This window comes from Indicator indicator, chromosome 2, assembly GCF_027791375.1.
Source record: "Indicator indicator isolate 239-I01 chromosome 2, UM_Iind_1.1, whole genome shotgun sequence".
Lineage (NCBI taxonomy): Eukaryota > Metazoa > Chordata > Aves > Piciformes > Indicatoridae > Indicator > Indicator indicator.
In genome coordinates this window covers 57,184,180-57,202,914 of record NC_072011.1, presented here as the reverse complement: position 1 = coordinate 57,202,914, position 18,735 = coordinate 57,184,180, and the positions used below count along the sequence as shown (strand labels likewise).

Here is an 18,735-nt window from a genome sequence, read left to right as displayed (position 1 = left end):
CTTTTGACCTATCAGTCAAACAGAGTGATCTAAAATAGACATAGATTGTGAGTATTTATGGAGATGTGTATTTGCATATGCATACATAAAGATATACAGCCCATATATATGAATTTCCATGACAATCATATGAAAAGAAAAAATAACTTTGAAATTATAAAAAAAAATTGAACATCTTTCAATACAAACCTTGTACAAGACAAAAGCATTTTAGACATTTGTTTCAGCCTAAATTTGACAGCAGAAATAAAAGCTGCAAAACAGAATTACAGATCACAATTAGCTGCTCCAGTACTTTGTTATCCAGCATTGTGATTAATACAATACCTATGTTACAACCCTCCTTCAATAGATGTAGCTTTTTATCTTTTGTAGGTTTTGTGTTTGGGGGTTGGTTGGTTGGTTTGTTTTGTTGGTTTTCTTTCAGTCAGAGGAACACTACTCTTAAAAGTGCTTGGCATGATTAGGTCAAACCCAGTATATATTTATACCTATCTCACTGTATGTCATTGGTGCATCACAAATGAAGTACTGGAATACACTTGATGTTCACCTGCAGGAGTAGCACATCATTAGAAAACAGAACACTGTAACTGCAGATTCCTTTGTTATTGTTGTTATGGGTGGAAAAAAACCCACAACACTAAAACAATTCCACAAGATCTGCCATCCCTGTTTGCTTAGGGTCTCGTGAACACCCTGCAGAACAGTCACACATCTGATCTAAACTCCAGTCGGTGCTCATGGTCACAATAGGTTGTGTAGCTGTTCAGTTTGTGCAGGATGGTCTTGACATCTGCTTCTTTAGTCCAGAATTGTCATTAACAAAAGAAACTTTGCCCCCTGGAAGACAGCAGGGACTATAGTTTATAATGAATCCACTAAACCAAGCAGCATTATCCCTGGAGAGTTGAACGGTTGTGTTACTTGGCCCTACCTTGTTGCATTTTTGCTTTGTTGAGTTTGGGTTTTGAAAGTGATTGATGGCGACACATTGAGAAACAGGAGACAAACCACAGTTACTGCAGGCATTCTCCCATAGTATTCTGCTGGTTCTTGCTGGTTCTCTCTGCTGGTTCTTGCTGGTTCTCTCTTTCATGGAGTCTGTTTACTTCTTGGGTTCAAAATTTTCATCTCTTTGCTTTTTTCTTTTCATTTTTTTTTCTTTTTTCTTTTCTTTTTTTTTTTTTTTTTTTACAATCATGCATCACTTGGATCACTCGTCCTTTGCGCTTCCAGCCTTTGTTGTTTTCAGTCTTTAATGATGATCTTTCAGTTAAGAGCTCACCAAAGTGTAGATCATGCTGAATGTAAAAGAAAGACACAAAATGAAAGTATCCTTTTGAAGCATACAGAGCACTTTGATTTTTATAACCCTTTGTTGTCTGTTCCTCAGGTCTGACTGTAACGGCCTGTGCTTCCCTTTGCCCTCTTTCATCCTCTCTAAAGCATCTTAATTATGGTGTATTCAAGACAGGTGTCAAAAAGCACTCAAGAAATAACAAATTCATTATCGACATACTTCACCACAAGCTGTGTTTGAGCTTATTAAAGTGCAGTCTGATGTCTGAATTTGAACAGTGAAGAAACAAAACCATTTTGCTTTGTTGTGCTTGATCTTTAAAACTCCAGCCAGCAACTCTCAGCAGGGCAGGCAAGGTTTCCTGCAAAACTGCATTATTTTGTTTCCTTTGGAGGGGGAAAAAAAAACAAAACCCATGCAGTAGAAGAAACATAAAATGCAGACACTAGCTGGAGTGAATCCATACATATTAAAAACAACTCTGAAAAATGAAGAAACTGGAGAGTGTTACCACAGCTCCATTTTACTGCATTTCTAATTCTGACAATACCCAGGAGAGCATAGCAAAACTGAATGCAATTAATACTATTTTATTTAACAACAGGCAGCTGAGTTTTGGGTTCTGGCCACAGTTTAAAACGGAAGAAGCAAGGCTCAGAGGTAGCTGCACAGCAGCAGAGTCCCAGCAGAAATGCTAGACCACACTACAATGCTGACTCTGGCAGAGTCAGAGCCAAAACAAAAGGTGGGATTAAAAACGCTTCTCTCTCCAACCATATCTTGCTGCGATTCTATCTCCATCCAACTCCTTGCAGCACCAACAGAACCTGTCTAGCACTACTGCCATGCTTTCCTGTGAAAAGGACTGGCAGGCAAAGCTTCTCAGCCCAAACCCACCAAGCTACTGGATGCTAAACTCCTATTCAGATTCTTGTGCCCCATCCATCTTAGTGTGAGATAGGCACCTGCCAGCTTCTGTGAGTCTGAGCCCTTCTACCTTCTTTCTCTCATGCCAGCTTCTGTGAGTCTGAGCCCTTCTACCTTCTTTCTCTCATGTGTGTAGACATACGCATGCACACATGGAGAGAAAACTTTATTCTCAATAGTATTTAAAAGCAATATTGGGAAACAATAACCTGCAGTAATGAGTCCTCAAGATACTGGTAAGAGCAGAACAGATTATGGAACAGTAATCAAAGAAGAAATAATATTTATCCTCTTCCACCAGCATACAAATCTGTCTTATAGAGGGATAAGTGCAAGCAAGATTGGCTTGAAGAGGCACTCTAAGCAATACATTATGGAAGAAGGAGTAGAAAAAACGCATCATAAAACACCACCTCCATTTAAAGCACGTTAACCTTTGCTGTCAAGCAGTTTTATGGGGTGATTACAGGGATCCTGCCAAGGCCATATCTTAAATATGCTCCTCACAAATTCTTGCACTGGGCATCTGTGACTGTGTTCTAAAGACATCTGAGAGTGGAAAGGGGCAGAGGGGACAACAAACAACTAGGGTGCCTATCTTCAAGAATGTATTTACATTAGGGGTTTGGCCCATGCACAGGCTCACCCTGTCATGAAAGGGTGCCGCAGGAATGACTACAGTCGTTGTGCACCCCACGTTCCTATCTGCTTACTATCTTGAGCATCACTACACCAGCAGATGTATTATTTTTCTTATGATTCTATCGTATTATAAGAACATTATCATTTTTATTTGGTGTCATTATCAGAACATTTGCCATTTCACACACCAGAAGAGACCATGTAGAGGAGCAATAATCTTTTTCCTGGGGTTGGCCCTGAGGCTGGCTCAGGCCTTAGATAAAGGCTTAATAGTCTGTATTGAGGTGTCAGTAGATACAAGCACATGCTGCTCTAAGTGGGCATGCCTCCATGAATCAAGATCAGAAGCAAGTTGTTTTAAGACTAAGATAATGAGCCAGGTGGTTCCAGTCATTCCTAAACACAACTTCACATGTCACATGAAAAGCAGCTACTATTTCCTTAGTGAAGTGACCAGACTTACCAGTACAGATAGTAGAAGAAGGAAAGGAGATAAAAAGCTAGTTTACACCAGGCTTCTTTTTGACAGTAACTCAATGTATCTGCATTCATGACTGCAGGTGGATCATACGCTAGCTCTGAACTATCTGCTGGGCAACGAAAATACCTGGAAGAGCAGGAGAAGACACCTGGAATGACTCTGTAATAGTGTGTATTAAATATGTGCAGATATACACCCTCCTGATCACCAGCTCAAAAGGCAACCATCTTCCATGATACAGGAGGAATTCTCCTCTCTTTTTCAAGCCACTAGTCTATGACACTAGCCTAAGCAGACCATTTTTAGAGATCCAAGCCATGAATGAATGGATGTGGACTTCCTGTGTTCTACGAATTCTTTAGATGGAGACATTCTCCCTTCCTATATAGTTATTTCTGGATTATTGACTAATAACTTACAGATTGTGAGTGACAATATATGGTGGCTTGTGATCACAGCATGGCGGAGCTTTAATTGCACCTACACAACTGATTTCAGACACAAGGAAAGGTGACAGTCTCAGCAAACTAACAGCTCAGTTCCTCCAACTCTGAAAAGGAAAAAAGTCAATATGGAGTAATATAAGAGCTGGCTGATTAATGTTTTCTGCTTGATCTACATGAGCAACTTGATCTAGTAGAAGGTGTCCTTGCATACGGCAGGGGGGTTGGAATAAGCATTCTATGATGTAGCACTGCTGAAAAACTTATCATACAAGTAATTTTGATAGGGAAAGATTCTTCTCTTTACAGAAGAGGAAAAGGAGCTTTTGTCTCAGTTCCTTTGCAGTCCAAAGTAAAGGCAAGCCAAAAAAGAAGTCCTCAAAGTTAATGAACTGCTTTAAGATCAGCATGAAGCAGATAAAATATTGTTATTTCTGTTGCTTTGAAATAGTAATGAAAATAGTGCAGATGGTTGGGATTGCTTATAGATAGACAGATAAACAGATAGACAGATATAAACCCCCAAATAAGTAAGCAGTAGCAAAGTTTGAAAGTTCATGTTGTCATAATAACTTAGCCACATCCGCTTACAATAATAACATTACAATTTATTTTTATTTTACAATGTATTTATTTTTATTTTGTTTATATTTATTTATTTTATTTTGCTTAATTATCTTCATTGGGATGAAGATATTACACAGTACCTTCCCATGGTTTTGTGCAGAACTTTACACAATGAATCCAAATCTATCTGCAGTAAACCCAGCAGGAATTATGGAGTAATTGTAGCACAGCATATGGAGAATGATGGAAACAATGACAATCAAAAGTTCCCTCCAGAGGCTGATATCATTATGTAGATTCTGACCATTTTAACCTTGGACATAAGACTTTTATTTTTTTTTATTTGTTTTTAAAAACTTTTAAAACCAATATTATTGTAACACTTTGGTTGTTAAGCCTTAGTGAAACAGAATCCTAAAACAGTATTGGTTTTACTGCACCCAACCATTAGGGAGAAAAGCACTCATAGCTCCATTTCATTTGGCTTTCTGAGAACTATACCAGCTCCTACTTTGTAGCTCCTCCTTGAGATAATGAGCTTGCCTTCTTAACAGAATTACTCTTCAAGCTACTTCACAACAGAAGGTATCTGCTACCACAGCATCTTCGTAACACAATGAGGCTCTTGACAGACAAAAAGCATCTGTGCTTTTTTACAAACATGGTGGAAATGCAGAACTACTGAACATCCGACATCTCTTGGTCAGCACGTGTGCCGAGCTGGTAAACAACAAGCAGTCAGCATATAAAAGGTGAGCTTACCTCCAGAAGTGGTAAAACAGCAAAGGAATATTTAACCCCAGCGTGAGCCACTGTTGTGCACACAAAAACATGATGCAGAAAAGACTATGGATAGAGTACTCTGGCAACACCAGCTGAAAAGAAAGCAACAGAAACAATGGCTGTCAGTAAAACATCTCTTTGATTTTAGTCACCTAAGTAGTTGGGTTTTTTTCCATAAACCAAATAATCTCTGCAAGTCTCCTGTGTGTCTGTCTGTGCCTAGGTACACCTCAGCTAACAGACAGCTTGGCTATGAGTACTGAGCACAAGATGAAGTGCCAGGTTTGTTCAGGTTCTAACCACAGCTGTACTCCAGGAGCTTGGGGAGAAGCATGGGACCAATCTTTTACTGCTTTAGCTGGCGCTCCAGATTTCTGTCTACAAAATGTAGGTTATATTACTGCCTCCCTCACAGAAGTACTGTAAGGCAATGCCTGTGAAAGAGTTTTTAGAGAACTAAATTTCATTACCCATGCATTCCAGAAAGGAAATAATAAAGCTGTTACTGAAGCTTTTCAAGGAGGAATGTCCTTGAAAAAATAAAAGGCTGCTTCTACCATCTTGCTATGTTACACACACCCTAAGGAGATCAAATCCATTACTAAGTTAGGATAGCAAACCAAACTTCACTAAGACAGGAAACTCACTTCCTTAGTAAATCCATGATTCCCCACATTACTTGTTTCAGACTCAAGATGATGCTTTCTATTAAAAGAGAAAGTGAGTGGGCAGCTGGCAGAAACAGAAATGTATGTGGTGTTGATTCAGAGTAGGTATTTCTAAAGGCATTTTGCTTTTTTCCCATTGCTTAGCTGTCTTTCTTCTCATATTTCTTTACAATGCATTTTTTCTCAGAAATCTCTATTTCTTTTTTTCAAGTCATAGAAGAGATGGATTTTCCAGCACTACCTATTTCTGAATGCTAGACAATCCTATCACAATTCATCTGCATCCCTTGCTGCATCTTGGACCTATATCAAACAAAGGTAAATCACAAAAAGCATTTGAGGAGCTTAATGTCAATTCATTTTCATCTGTTGAATAATTACAGTGAGTTCTATTTTTTTAAAACAATGTGAAACCTACTACAGAACTAGTCCCAGTGCCTATCTACTCTCATACAGCTGCTCTGCAATGAATCCCATCTTTTTGTTTCTAGGAGTCTTTCCACCTCTCATGGAACATATTTTTTTACTTTCATCTAACTTCACTGCCTGAAGTAGTTAACATGTTTGGATATCTCAGTGTCTATGCCTTCAACTTATTCTCAAAAGCTTATCTTATGTGGATGACAAATCTTAATACAATTACATAGTTCAGATTCCAGATGGTAGCTATTTATCACTGATGGATTCTTTTATTTTACTTTTTTTTTTCCTTTTTAGAATGTCATCTACAACGTTACTATAACCTTTCCCCACAGAATGATTCATCTTCATCACAAAGTGCAGACAAGAAAGCTCTTCATAATATAAGTCTACTCACTAAACATCACAAAACTTAAACCCACATTATATTCATTAGCACATATTTGCTTTTTTACTCCAACACAATACACAAACACAGCAAGAACACAACCTTGGTGCCTGATCAGTGGGCTGGCTGGTAATAACAAGGAATGAAATCCATGGTGAAAATGTATGTAGAGCTTAAAACCCAAAACATCTGCTGTGAAGCTAGAAAGGAAAGGAAGGAGGCAGTGAACTCTCAGAAATGGACTCACTTTCCAGTCACAGTTTGTGGTGTAAATTAAATCTACCTAAGCTTTTGATAGAAACAACAAATGGCTCTTTCATGTCTCTTCACCTTTTTTCTTGGAGGCAGTATTTTCCTGTGGACATAAATAAATAGAGGATTAGTGCTGATCACAGCTTCTGAAGGAAATTCAGGCAAAGAAGCAAACGAAGCCCAGCCTGCAAAGCCAATTACCATTTAGATTCAGGCAATTCACCTAAAAGACTAAATCTAAAAAGGTGGTGAGAGAATTGAATGCATACACTGTATTGTACAAAAGCAAGGCTTATGAGGATAAGCAAACTGAAAAACTGAAAAATAACACTGCCTCAGTAGTTGGCCATGAGATTCATCCTGCTGTTTGACACAATGTCATCTGGAAACAGTGGAAACTTCCAATCAACTTTACCCAATGCAGCGTTCTGCTCCTGGAGAGAAGAAAAGCTGACTGAGCAGCAGTCCACCCTAGCTCCTGCTGTTAGCTGCGATAGTAACTTCTGTGACACAAATAGCTGTGCAACAGGAAGTAAACTACTGAGTTTAATTCATTCCTGGGAGACCTTAGGCAGCTGTCAGATGGTAAGCATGTTCACATATAAACAGTACACTGCTGTTTTGAACCAGGAACACCCCGATTCAGATGACTTCTGCTTTCTGACACAGATGAAGTCTTAATATGGTTACAGAACACATAGCTGAAGGACAAATTGGCAAAGCAGAACATTTCTCAAGGACTACACCTTGGTCACTTTGAGTCACAACTAATGAACGGCATTATGAATCGATCACCAGAAATACTGCTGGCTGGCATTTACGGGTGGAAAAGCACTGGAAAGCCTGAAAGAGAGTTCAGCTTTTAGACCATAATGCTGCTAATTAAAAACACTTTTTGCTATAACATCAGTGAGTGAAAGAAACTACTACACTTTCACAAGGTTTGCTTTGATATATACAGTTCAGTAAACGTTCATGTCAGTAAATATTAAAAAGTCTTATTCGCAACCCCTCACTTGGCATTGAAAATGTAAAATCTTAGGTATCATACTCAGTATCATCTCACAATAAACATTGAAAGCATCCTCATACAAAGCAGGATGCACATAAACGGACATGCAGATTCTCCCTCTCTAATTTCAAAGAAAATAAGGCAGGGTTTGCTGTGGATAGACAGCTAGGTTTGGTTAAACTAAAGCATGAGGAAAGAAGCACTGAAGGTAAGCACCTGTCAGCAGCTTCTTTGTGTTTAAAGGAATACAAAGACCTCTTTAGACTGCAACTGCAGAAGAGCATACCTCAGGAAGCTCAGTTCTGCATAAATTTATTCTATATCCCATTTCCTAAATATATTCTGCTGTTCTCACACAAAAGATTAGCCCATGTTTTCCTGCCAGTACTTTTCCTCCTTAATTTGTTTACGCCATATGGATACTTCCTGCTGAAATGTAATTTAGCTTCTACAGAACATTACATTGTTTTTACATAGAATGAGTCTTACAGCTTGCCTCAACAGTGAGCAGAACACGTAAAACACCTCACAAATGCCAAACTTGGGAAGATTACAGCAGGAATATCATTCTCCCTTCATCAGTGCTACTAAATTCTTATGCCTAAAAATTGAACCCCAATAAGCAAGTGACTGTTTTCCCAGTCACTGCTAAGCCACTGACATGCCAAGACCTTGTGCTTCTTTCCAGCACTTCTCTGAAGATCAATGTTCCTGAGTGCTACACAAAAATTGTAATTCTCACAGACCTGCTGGGATTTTTCCCCCCAAAAGGACTCTCATTCTACATCAGTATCGATCTGTGCACACCAGCCTCCATACTATAACCACACATTTTACACCATCCACAGAAATTGCCAGCCATTAGACACTCTACTCTTCCCAAGGCTTCTGAGAGTCTTCATTATGCTGTTAGAGGATGAGACAACTTCCTTTTTGATACTTGCCTTCTCCTCCCACCAAGGGCAAGGAAAAACTGAAGAGTAGTGGAGGTCGAATCTCTTTCAGGTAATGTAAGAGCTCTGGTGATTCACCTTACAAACACACAAGCCCTTTTCCATCCATCTAAAAGCAACAAGACACTGAAACCACCATGCATGCATGGAATGACTCCAGGGCCCCATATTAGCACTGACCTAACTGCATGTTGCTTTATTGCAGTGCTTAATGCTATCAGACCTGCTTCTACTAAGGGACACCTGCAATTTGTCACTGTGGTGCTCACTTTGCTGCTTTTCCCCACCATATCCCTTGCTAAAGTTGTCGTACAGATTTGTTTTTATCAGTAGCAGGGAAAGAGGGGATAGAGACCTACTAAAGGTTTTCAGAACATGAGTTATTTCAACTGTAAGTTAAAGCCTGCTCTGATAGAGCTTGCTAGATCCAGCCTCAGTTTCTGGGGAGCATCAGCTGCTGAACTAAAAACATTGTGAGACCAAAGGGAGGCAAATATTTAATGACTCTGGAATTTTCCTAATTGAACAACACAGAACTGTGGTGCAAGCAAATGAAAAAAACACAGAAAACAGAAACAGTCCAGATTGTGCATGCATGTGGAACATACATACACTGAAAAAAATCATGTCTGTTTGCCCCTGCTGTTGCACAAACCAAAGAAGTAGGGTCAACTGTGTGTAATGTAAATACACAGACCCACACATCGTAATATTTGCAACAGTTTTAAACTATTGCTTGCACTGATCAAACAGATGAAACATAAAATTTACTGTTGGAATAAAGGAAGGCTTCCCACTTCCACTTTGTACTGTATCTATCTAATCCAATTCAAATTATTTGAGTTACTTAGGGTGGTGAGACACTAGAATAGGCTGCCCAGGGATGTTGTGGATGACTGCTCCCTGGAGGTGATCAAGATCAGGCTGGACAGGGACTTGAGCAACCCGGTCTACTGGAAGGCATCCCTACACATGGCAGTGGGGTTGGAACTAGATGATCTTGAAGGTCCCCTCCAACTTAAACCATTCTATGATTCTTCTTCACTTCCAAAATCTCCCCTGAAAAGCTGCCCTAGAGCCCAACCATAGAATCATAGAATCAGTCAGGGCTGGAAGAGACCACAAGGATCATTTAGTTCCAACCCCCCTGCCACGGGCAGGGACACCTCACACTACATCAGGCTGGCCAGAGCCTCATCCAGCCTGGCCTTAAACACCTCCAGGGATGGGGCCTCAACCACCTCCCTGGGCAACCCATTTCAGGGTCTCACCACTCTCATGGGGAAGAACTTCTTCCACACATCCATTCTGAAACTACCCACTTCCAGCTTTGTTCCAATATGACGCTGTCACAGTTAAATACACTAAGATTTTCAGATCAAATTTTCAGGTTCAATTTCTTTCAATCCTCCTGTTAAAATTCACTTCTGCTCATGTCTCTATGAGCTCTGTTCTCTAGTCACTTAAAGCAACCAAATTAAAATTGATATAACACAAACCTACAACTAAAGTGTTTTAAGTAATTTAAAACTATGTTACGCGAACCTCTAGAAGTATTTAGCAGTTTGCTGTATGGATTTATCAGGAGTTGGACTAGATGATCTTCAGAGGGCTCTTTTAACTGTCACCATTCTGTGATTCTGTGATGTATGCAACTAGCTGAGAAGAAAACGTCTGGAAAATGGATTCCAGATTTAACAAAAAAAAAAAATCCTGCAGTTGTACCTACTAAGCTGACATACACAGATTTGTATTTTATCTTGGGAGAGCAATGGTGCACACATGCAAGACTCAGTGTTCTGGACCAAACGCAGAGAACAAATAAAAGAAAGGATGCAAGGGCTGTGTTTTCACCCCTCCACCTTTTTGGATCACAATGAAATAAAGAAGCACACCACCAGTGCTCCATAAAGGTAATTTCATGATTTTAATGCACTGGTTGGAATTTCATGAGACAGTGCTAAGTGGATTGTGAACATAAGTCACTCCACCGCACAAATACCAGACAAAAATGAGTAACAGAAAGAACCTAATTATCATTCTCACAAAGCACTCCATATCCATCTGTATCAGAGTACCAGATCTAATAATAAAACACAGGATTTCTGGATGCTCTTTCCACCTCAGCTACTAAACATGTCTATATTTAGGCCTATCAATTCACTTCTCATTGTCTCATTTTTGTCTTCTGCAATGTGGGGGTAATTATATTCAAAAATTTATAGATTCCACTTGGGCTAGTTTATGACTAGAATATTTAAACTTTGTCATAATACAAATAATAACTTTAACAAGAGTGACAGAGGAAGATCAGGTCTTTATGGGGCATTCATCAAGAATATCTATAAATATTTCTGCATTGCAGAGCCCATTGGAGGTCGTAAGAGGCAACAGGTAAAGAGGTTATGAAATGGATTTAAAAAAAGACTTTTCCACTGTAAGGCCTGCAGGGCACCAGCACAATTCAAAAAGTGACCTGTCCTGGGAAGGCACGTCATCAAGGCAGATGTACCATGATCTTACAAGTGTATCTGCCCTGTGAACTGTTCTTTTCCACTCAGCAGAGATCAGGAGATATCTTCCTGACCTTTCTTCTTTTAACATTAATTCAAAACCAGTACCATGAGCTGGGTTAGTGTGAACTTGTCTGATTTCCACAACACTGACACAAATCAGGGTAATAAATCATAGAATTGAAGGCAGGTACTCACAACTAATCAAAGAATCAGAGGATTGTTTTGGTTGGAAAAAACCTTGAAGATCATCGAGTCCAACCATTATGTGATGCTACCACAGAATCAACCAGGTTGGAAGAGACCTCCAAGATCATCAAGTCCAACTGATCACCCAACCCTATCTAATCAACTAGACCGTGGCACTAAGTGCCTCATCCAGTCTTTTCTTAAACACCTCCAGGGACTTGGTTTCTTTTTTGGTTTTTTTTTTTAATGAATTGTACAAACCATGACAGAATTGGCTTGGTTTGGGTCAGAGCAGCACTAATTCTGTTCAGTGGTTTCTCTTCCCACCTCAGTCTCTGCTCAGTGAGGCGTTTTCTGCAGCTCAGGGCACATTTACACAGTTGGAAAAGACCTTTAAGATCAAGTCCAACCACCAACCCAACACCACAATGGCCATTAAACCATGTCCCAAACTGCCACATCTACACATTTTTTGAACACCTAATCCTTTCTTGCCCTCCCTCACTAATGCATTTCAGATACAACCAGCCAGCACATCTCACCACTGGGTTATTCCAAGAGTTAGTGCCATCTTCGTCTGCTCACCCAACACTGGTGAGAATGACAATTAGTACCACAGCTGTTTGTTAGGACCTAGAAAACCAGCCCCTCATTTCACAGGCAGAAATCTCAGTGATCATTAAAATGAAGTTCAGCCATCTGCACGGCACAGGAAGGGCCCTCAGGCCTTCTTCTGGGGGTCTGCCTGAGATTGACAGTTTCATAAATGCTGAAAACTAAGTGTTGACGAAAGGGCTGTTTCTGTATCTGGCATGTAACAGCTGTCAGTCTGAGGAAGCAGACTTGGTACAGCACAGACATGGTAAAGACAGCCCCTGCCCTGCTATTCCAACAGCTTCATTGAAAACATCAGCATCTTAATGCAAGACAGAACATTGCACTCCCAGCAGAAACAATGTGCATCCATATAACAGGTACAATGTAAAAAAAACACTGAACTCTATTTTTAGGTATTATATTGCTTTTGTACTCATATAGTAACTTTATAGGGTCTGCTCCCAACTTCAATCCACAATGAGCATTCTGCTGAATGTAACAGTGACATTCGACACAACTCCAGTTTCTTTACTTTTATTAAAATGCAAATATTTACTTTATTGCATACCAAATTAGAGGTCATTAGCAAGTCAAATTTTGCCAGTATCTCCAACACGGCTCTGAGGAATAAAATGCATAAATTACATTACCCCAAGCAGCTGAGAAGTACACTGCTTTCAGGAGTACATTATGGGCAACACCTACTCATGTACATTTTTGCTGCATTTTCAACCTTATTCTGCTTTGATATTGCAAGGACATACGTTTAACATATCCTCCAGAACGGTACTGGGAAAATGCAAAATGCAAAGCAAGAGGTCATCTATTACAGGGGATACTTTGCTTGCCACTTGGATTGTTGAATAAACATTTAAAAGATGAGATTCACAGCAAAATACAGTGAGTTAACCTGAGATACTTTTATACATAAATATTTTCATGAGTGATAATATTAAGAGTTTCAAAAGATATTTAAATTTCCATCAGGCATCACACTAGCAAATCTCACTTCCACTCTGAAGTAAAAGGGGGGTAAGAACCAAGCTGTGACTGAATCACCAACTTGAAGTCTTTCTTTTGTAACAGTTTTGTGATTTTTCTCCTTATGATCTGCCCCTGCTCTGAACACCTGTGTAGGCACAACATGATATATATTTTCATTATCCCTACGTAAGCACACAAACATCCTTAGGTAATGACTGCTAAAACTAACAACCTTTATGTTCTAACTTCTGGAAAGTGCTGAGTTCAGGAGCTTGTAAATTTGACTAAAAATAGTGATGGCACAATGCACACAATAAATGAGTGTCAGTAGTGAATTAATTGCCTGCCAGAAATACCACACTTCCTCTAAGTTCTGATCTCCAGGACATTCTTTCCAGATATGACACTGTACACAAGGACACCACAAAAGGGATTATGCTCAGTATTTTTACTGCAGTAGGAATACCTTTCAGTGAATATAAACCAAATATATTTATAACAGAAGAATGTGATGCACCATCTCTAGTCAGGCAACAATTACTGGGTTATTTGTTCAGAAAGTATAAAAACTGCCAGCTCTTTGCTCCCAATTTTAATGACAGTTCTGCAAAATAGCTGTGCCAAGTTCCACTCTTCCCAATGAAATTAAAATTATGTGAGTGGCCAAGGAACTAATCGAATAGGGCACACCCCTGTTTTATCCCATTCCACACTTCATAGATAATAAATATAATAAAAGAGAAGAAAAAAAAATAAATCACAGAATGGTTTGGACTGACCTTAAAGGTCGCTTAGTTCCAACTCCAAGTTCCCCCTTCCAAGGGGATTGCTCAAGGCCCTGTCCAACCTGGCTTTGAACACTTCCAGGGAGGGGCATCCAGAACTTCCCTGGGCAACCTGTTCCAGGGTCTCACCACCCTCACTGGAAAGAATTTCTTCCTAATACCCAGTCTAAATCTCCCCTCTTTCAGCTCAAAGCCATTCCTCCTTGTCCTACCTCTACAAGCCCTTGTGAAAAGTCCCTCCCCAGCTTTCTGGCAGGCCCCCTTCAGGTACTGTAATGCTGCTAGAAGGTCCCCCACAGAGCCTTCCCCACCCTCACAGCCTGTCTCCACAGGGCAGGTGGTCCAGCTCTTGGATCATCTTCATGGACCTGCTCCTACAGTTCAGTGTCCTTCTAGGACTTAAGAGAGTGATGAAGAGAATGATCTGTAGACAATCTGTAGATGAATTTCCTATTGGAGAGCAAAAAGGGAGCTCAGCAACAAAGCCACCAAAGGCCTAAGTTTTGTCTACAGTGCCAATTTATTGCAAGACTCAGGGAAAAATCATTATATCCCCCATGCTGCTGGATGCAAACAAAATCTCTACCAAACATGAATCACTATCAGTATGTTAAAGCCATCCTCTTTTAGGCAAAATGCAGAAAGAAATTAAACCAACACAGAGCATAGAATACTCCAGTTAAAAATATTTTACTTGCTTTTCCTGTATCTGCACTTCCCTTGTCAAGTTACATTTTATTTCCTTTCACTTGTACAACACAAGGACTGTCTAGCTGTTTACATGAACAGCAGACTTAAATTTTATCTCATGCCTCTTTTGACTAACAAGGGATGATGATCAAAATTGTCTAAAAAGAGCTCATCCCTAAAAATTGAGCCCTGGAAACAGGCTGCCCAGAGAGGTTGTGGAGTCTCCTTCTCTGGAGATTTTCAAAACCTGCCTCAATGTATTCCTGTTTGACCTGCCCTAGGTGATCCTGCTTTGGGCAGAGGGGTTGGACTTGATGATCTCTGGAGGTCCCATGCAACCCATACCATTCTATGATTCTAATACATCTTTAGCTATCTTCAAATTTTATCCTGAGCATAAAGTTAGTCATTCCCAATATAAAAATACCTTGTCAAAGCCACTCCAAAGGCCAGATGAAAGTTGGCATCATCATATGCAGTCTAGCAATATGTTTTTAAGGAGTAATTAAATACACACTTCACAGAATAATAGAATCATAGAACTGTTTTGGCTGGAAAAGATCTCTAAAATTGTCAAGTCAAACTGTCAGCCTAACACCACAAAGGCCCTTAAATCATGTCCCACAGTACCATGTCAACATGCTTCTTGAAAACACCTCCAGAGATGGTGACTCCATCTCCTCCCTGGGCAACTTACTGCAATGCCTGACCACTGTTTCAATAAAGACATTTTTCTTAATATCCAAACTAAACCTCACCTGGCACAATGTCAGGCCATTTCCTCTCATTCCATCACCTGATACTAGGGAGAGAAGATTGACCCCCACCTCACTCCAATGTCCTTCCAGGGAACTGTAGATAGCAATAAGGTCTCACCTCAGCCTCCTCTTCTCCAGACTAAACAGTCCCAGTTCCCTCAGCTGCTCCTCGTAAGATTTGTTCTCTAGATCCTTCACCAGCTTTGCTCCCTTCTCTAGACAGACTCCAGCACCTCAGTGTTTTTCTTGTGGTGAGGGGCCCAAAACTGAACACAGTATTCAAGATGTGGCCTCACTGTGATGAGTGGTAAGGGTTGGAAGGGACCTCCAGAGGTCATCTCGTCCAACCCCCCCTGCTACAGCAGGTTCACCTAGATCAGATTGCATAGGAACACGTTCAAGCAGATTTTGAAATTTTCTGGAAAAGATTTCACAGCCTCTCTGGGCAGTCTGTTCCAGTGCTCCAGCATCCTCAAAGGAAAGAAGTTTTTCATTCAGTTTAAGCTAAACCTCCTGTGTTCTATTTTCATGCCTGTCGTCCCTTACCAGTTTTATGTCTCACACACACTCAGAGTCTAAGGCACTTAAAAATGTCCTACGTCATTTCAAACCAAAGAGAACTTGAATTTAGTTTTATGAAAGATCTTGCAATTACACTCCAAGTCCTCACTGACAGAAAGCATACAGCATGGCAAATTTACACTCCACAAAATCTGCACATCTAATTAATGCTTTAGAAACAGCAATATCCTTTATTTCACTGCCTCCATGCAAACTCTAGAATTCCTTTTGAGGCAGCTGAGGAGCTAATTGTGTGCAGATGTATAGCGAGGGGGTGCAGCTCATTCTCACTATGATGTTGACAGAGCTCTATCTCTTCATATTGTTTATTAGTATTTCTGAAGAGCAAGCACCACAAGTCTCTGAGCAAACAACATGAGATTATTCTATTCCAAACAGGCAACCAAACTACGGTAGTTTGACTCCCACTCCAGACTGAGCTGGATTTGAACAGCTGCTGTAGAGATGAAAGACTATGTGAAATTATTAACTCAATGAACCACCTCAAAAACAGCCAACAAATTTTTAGCTTCAATTTAAAATAGAGGATTCTAACTATGCCTGCTTAACAAGAAAACTAAGTAGCACGCTGAAAATAAAATTTCTGTCATCAGATCAGCTGCACAAACTTTCCTTTCCTGATGTCTACATGTCTTGTGAAGGTACACAAATGGTCGTCATATTTATTACCATGAGGTTTTGGTAGCACCTGGCACAATAAGGCTGTATTATTTAACTGGCTCTGGAAGCATTGCTGTAACACAAACAGTAACAAAAACACATCAGAAAAGGAGAGCCAAACCTTGCTGAAAGGAATCTCCAGCCAAAGCACAACAGGGCTTTAAAAGATCAAAGTATTCAACTAAGGATATTGAAAAAGAATGCAAAATTCAAACACTGGTAAAATATAAGACAACAGAACATCCACCTAAATACAACAAAAGCAGATTTGCTCCTGTATTGTATTTTCTTCCATAAAAAAATAGACAAATAGAATAGCCTGAAACCATCCTTTTGAAGGTACCAAAGGCAGTTTTATAATGCAAAGAGTTTTGATATTATAATGTTAATTCAGAATCTCTCTGCAGTCCCAAGAAGAGATGATACATTTAAACCTCTAAAAAAGGTTTACTGAACAACTGTTTCATATTCCTGTTGTTTATCAGGCTAGTTAACAGAAAGTTCAGATCTTCTAAGCCAATGTATTCCATGATTCTATCATCTTGCAGTGTGATTCGATCAAAAGGCAACCTGACTTCCTGGAAATGTATACTAGCCACATTCCTTCATGACAGAGTCCTCTCCTAACACTGAGGGAAGGCAATAAATGATTTTTCTAAGGAGTAAAAATATTCCTAGCTGAAATGAAGCATTGAATTATGAAATCAAGACCTTGCATTTCTTCCCTGCGTTCTACTCAGTTCAACCCTTGTGGTTTCTTTGAAGTTTCACTGTGAAATTCTATGCATTTGTATGTATTTGGTCGTAACTATGGGGTAATGGATATAAACTTGGCCATAAAGGGGTAAGAGATGTAAACTACAGCACAGGAGGTTCCACCTCAACATGAGGAGAAACTTCTTCACTGTGAGGGTCACAGAGCACTGGAACAGGCTACCCAGAGGGCTTGTGGAGTCTCCCTCCCTGGAGACTTTCAAGACCCATCTGGATGCATTCCTGTGTGACTCGTGCTAGATTCTGTGGTCCTGCTCTGGCCAGGGGGCTTGGACTTGATCTTCAGAGGTCCATCCAACCCCTAACATCCTGTGATCCTGTGAACTACCAAGAATGTACTACATGTTTTTTATCTAAATGGTGTTTAAATTATCATAAAATCACAGAATTGTTTTGGTTGGTAAAGATCTGTAAGATCATCAAGTCCAACCACTATCTGACTCAACCAAGTCTGGTGCTAAACTATGTCCCTTAGCACCACATCTCTGCCTCTTTTAAACACTTCTAGAGATTCAAGCATCTCCCTGGGGAGCCTGCTCCAGTGTTTGAGAACCCTTTCAGTGAAGAAGTTTCTCCTAATATCCAACCTAAACCTCCCATGGTACAAAACACAAGGGTATTTCCTCTTGTCCTGTTGCTTGTTACTGGGGTGAGGAAACACACCCACCTCACTCCAAACCTCCTTTCAGGGAGCTGTAGAGAGTGAGAAAATCTCCTCTTAGCCTCCTTTTCTCAAGACTATGAGAATCATAGAATATAGAATTGTTAGGGTTGGAAGGGACCTCAAGGATCATCTAGCTCCAACCCCCCTGCCATGGGCAGGGACACCTCACACTAGATCAGGTTGCTCAGAGCCACATCCAGCCTGGCCTTAAACACCTCCAGGGATGGGGCTTCTACCACCTCATATACAAATCTTTGAGATGCTGAAAATAATTTTTAAAATGCACGGTACGTACTTAAATACTTTTATACACAGCAATGCCTGCTGAGGTACAAGTTTCTGTATTCACAATGAGTCACAAGGAGACACCGAATAACTACTTGGATGCCTGCAGTGTGTTTACTATACACAGAATTCTACACTGATTCTTCAGAAGTTATTCACATTGTCTCAGTTGGGGTTTATGCTCCCAGCCACTCAGTAGTAGGGGTTCTGCTGATAGTTATGCTGCCACCCAGACAATCAGTCAAAACTCAGCAGTTTCATCCTATTGGTGAGGTATGAAACAAGGGAGTATTAGATACATCAAGAAACACAGCATGTGCAGAGAGACCTGTAACAATGATGAACTCTTTGGTGTTTAATGAGAATGGACTAAGTTCATGTGCTCCATCATTGTAACAATCACTGTAAATGGGAA

The 18,735-nt window shown here is 40.1% G+C and overlaps 1 protein-coding gene across 2 annotated transcripts in view; it reads right to left on the bottom strand.

Annotated features, from left to right (window-relative positions):
* Positions 1 to 1,276: 1,276 nt before the first annotated feature.
* CNIH3 (cornichon family AMPA receptor auxiliary protein 3) overlaps positions 1,277 to 18,735 on the bottom strand; it is a 61,112-nt gene continuing 43,653 nt past the window's right edge. For both annotated transcript variants that reach the window (XM_054398053.1, XM_054398061.1), the window contains 3 exons: positions 5,126 to 5,238; positions 3,336 to 3,479; positions 1,277 to 1,304 (listed from right to left, as the gene is read on the bottom strand). In XM_054398053.1, coding sequence (XP_054254028.1) covers positions 1,277 to 1,304; positions 3,336 to 3,479; positions 5,126 to 5,238 — 285 coding nt within the window. The remainder of the gene's footprint in view (positions 1,305 to 3,335; positions 3,480 to 5,125; positions 5,239 to 18,735) is intronic.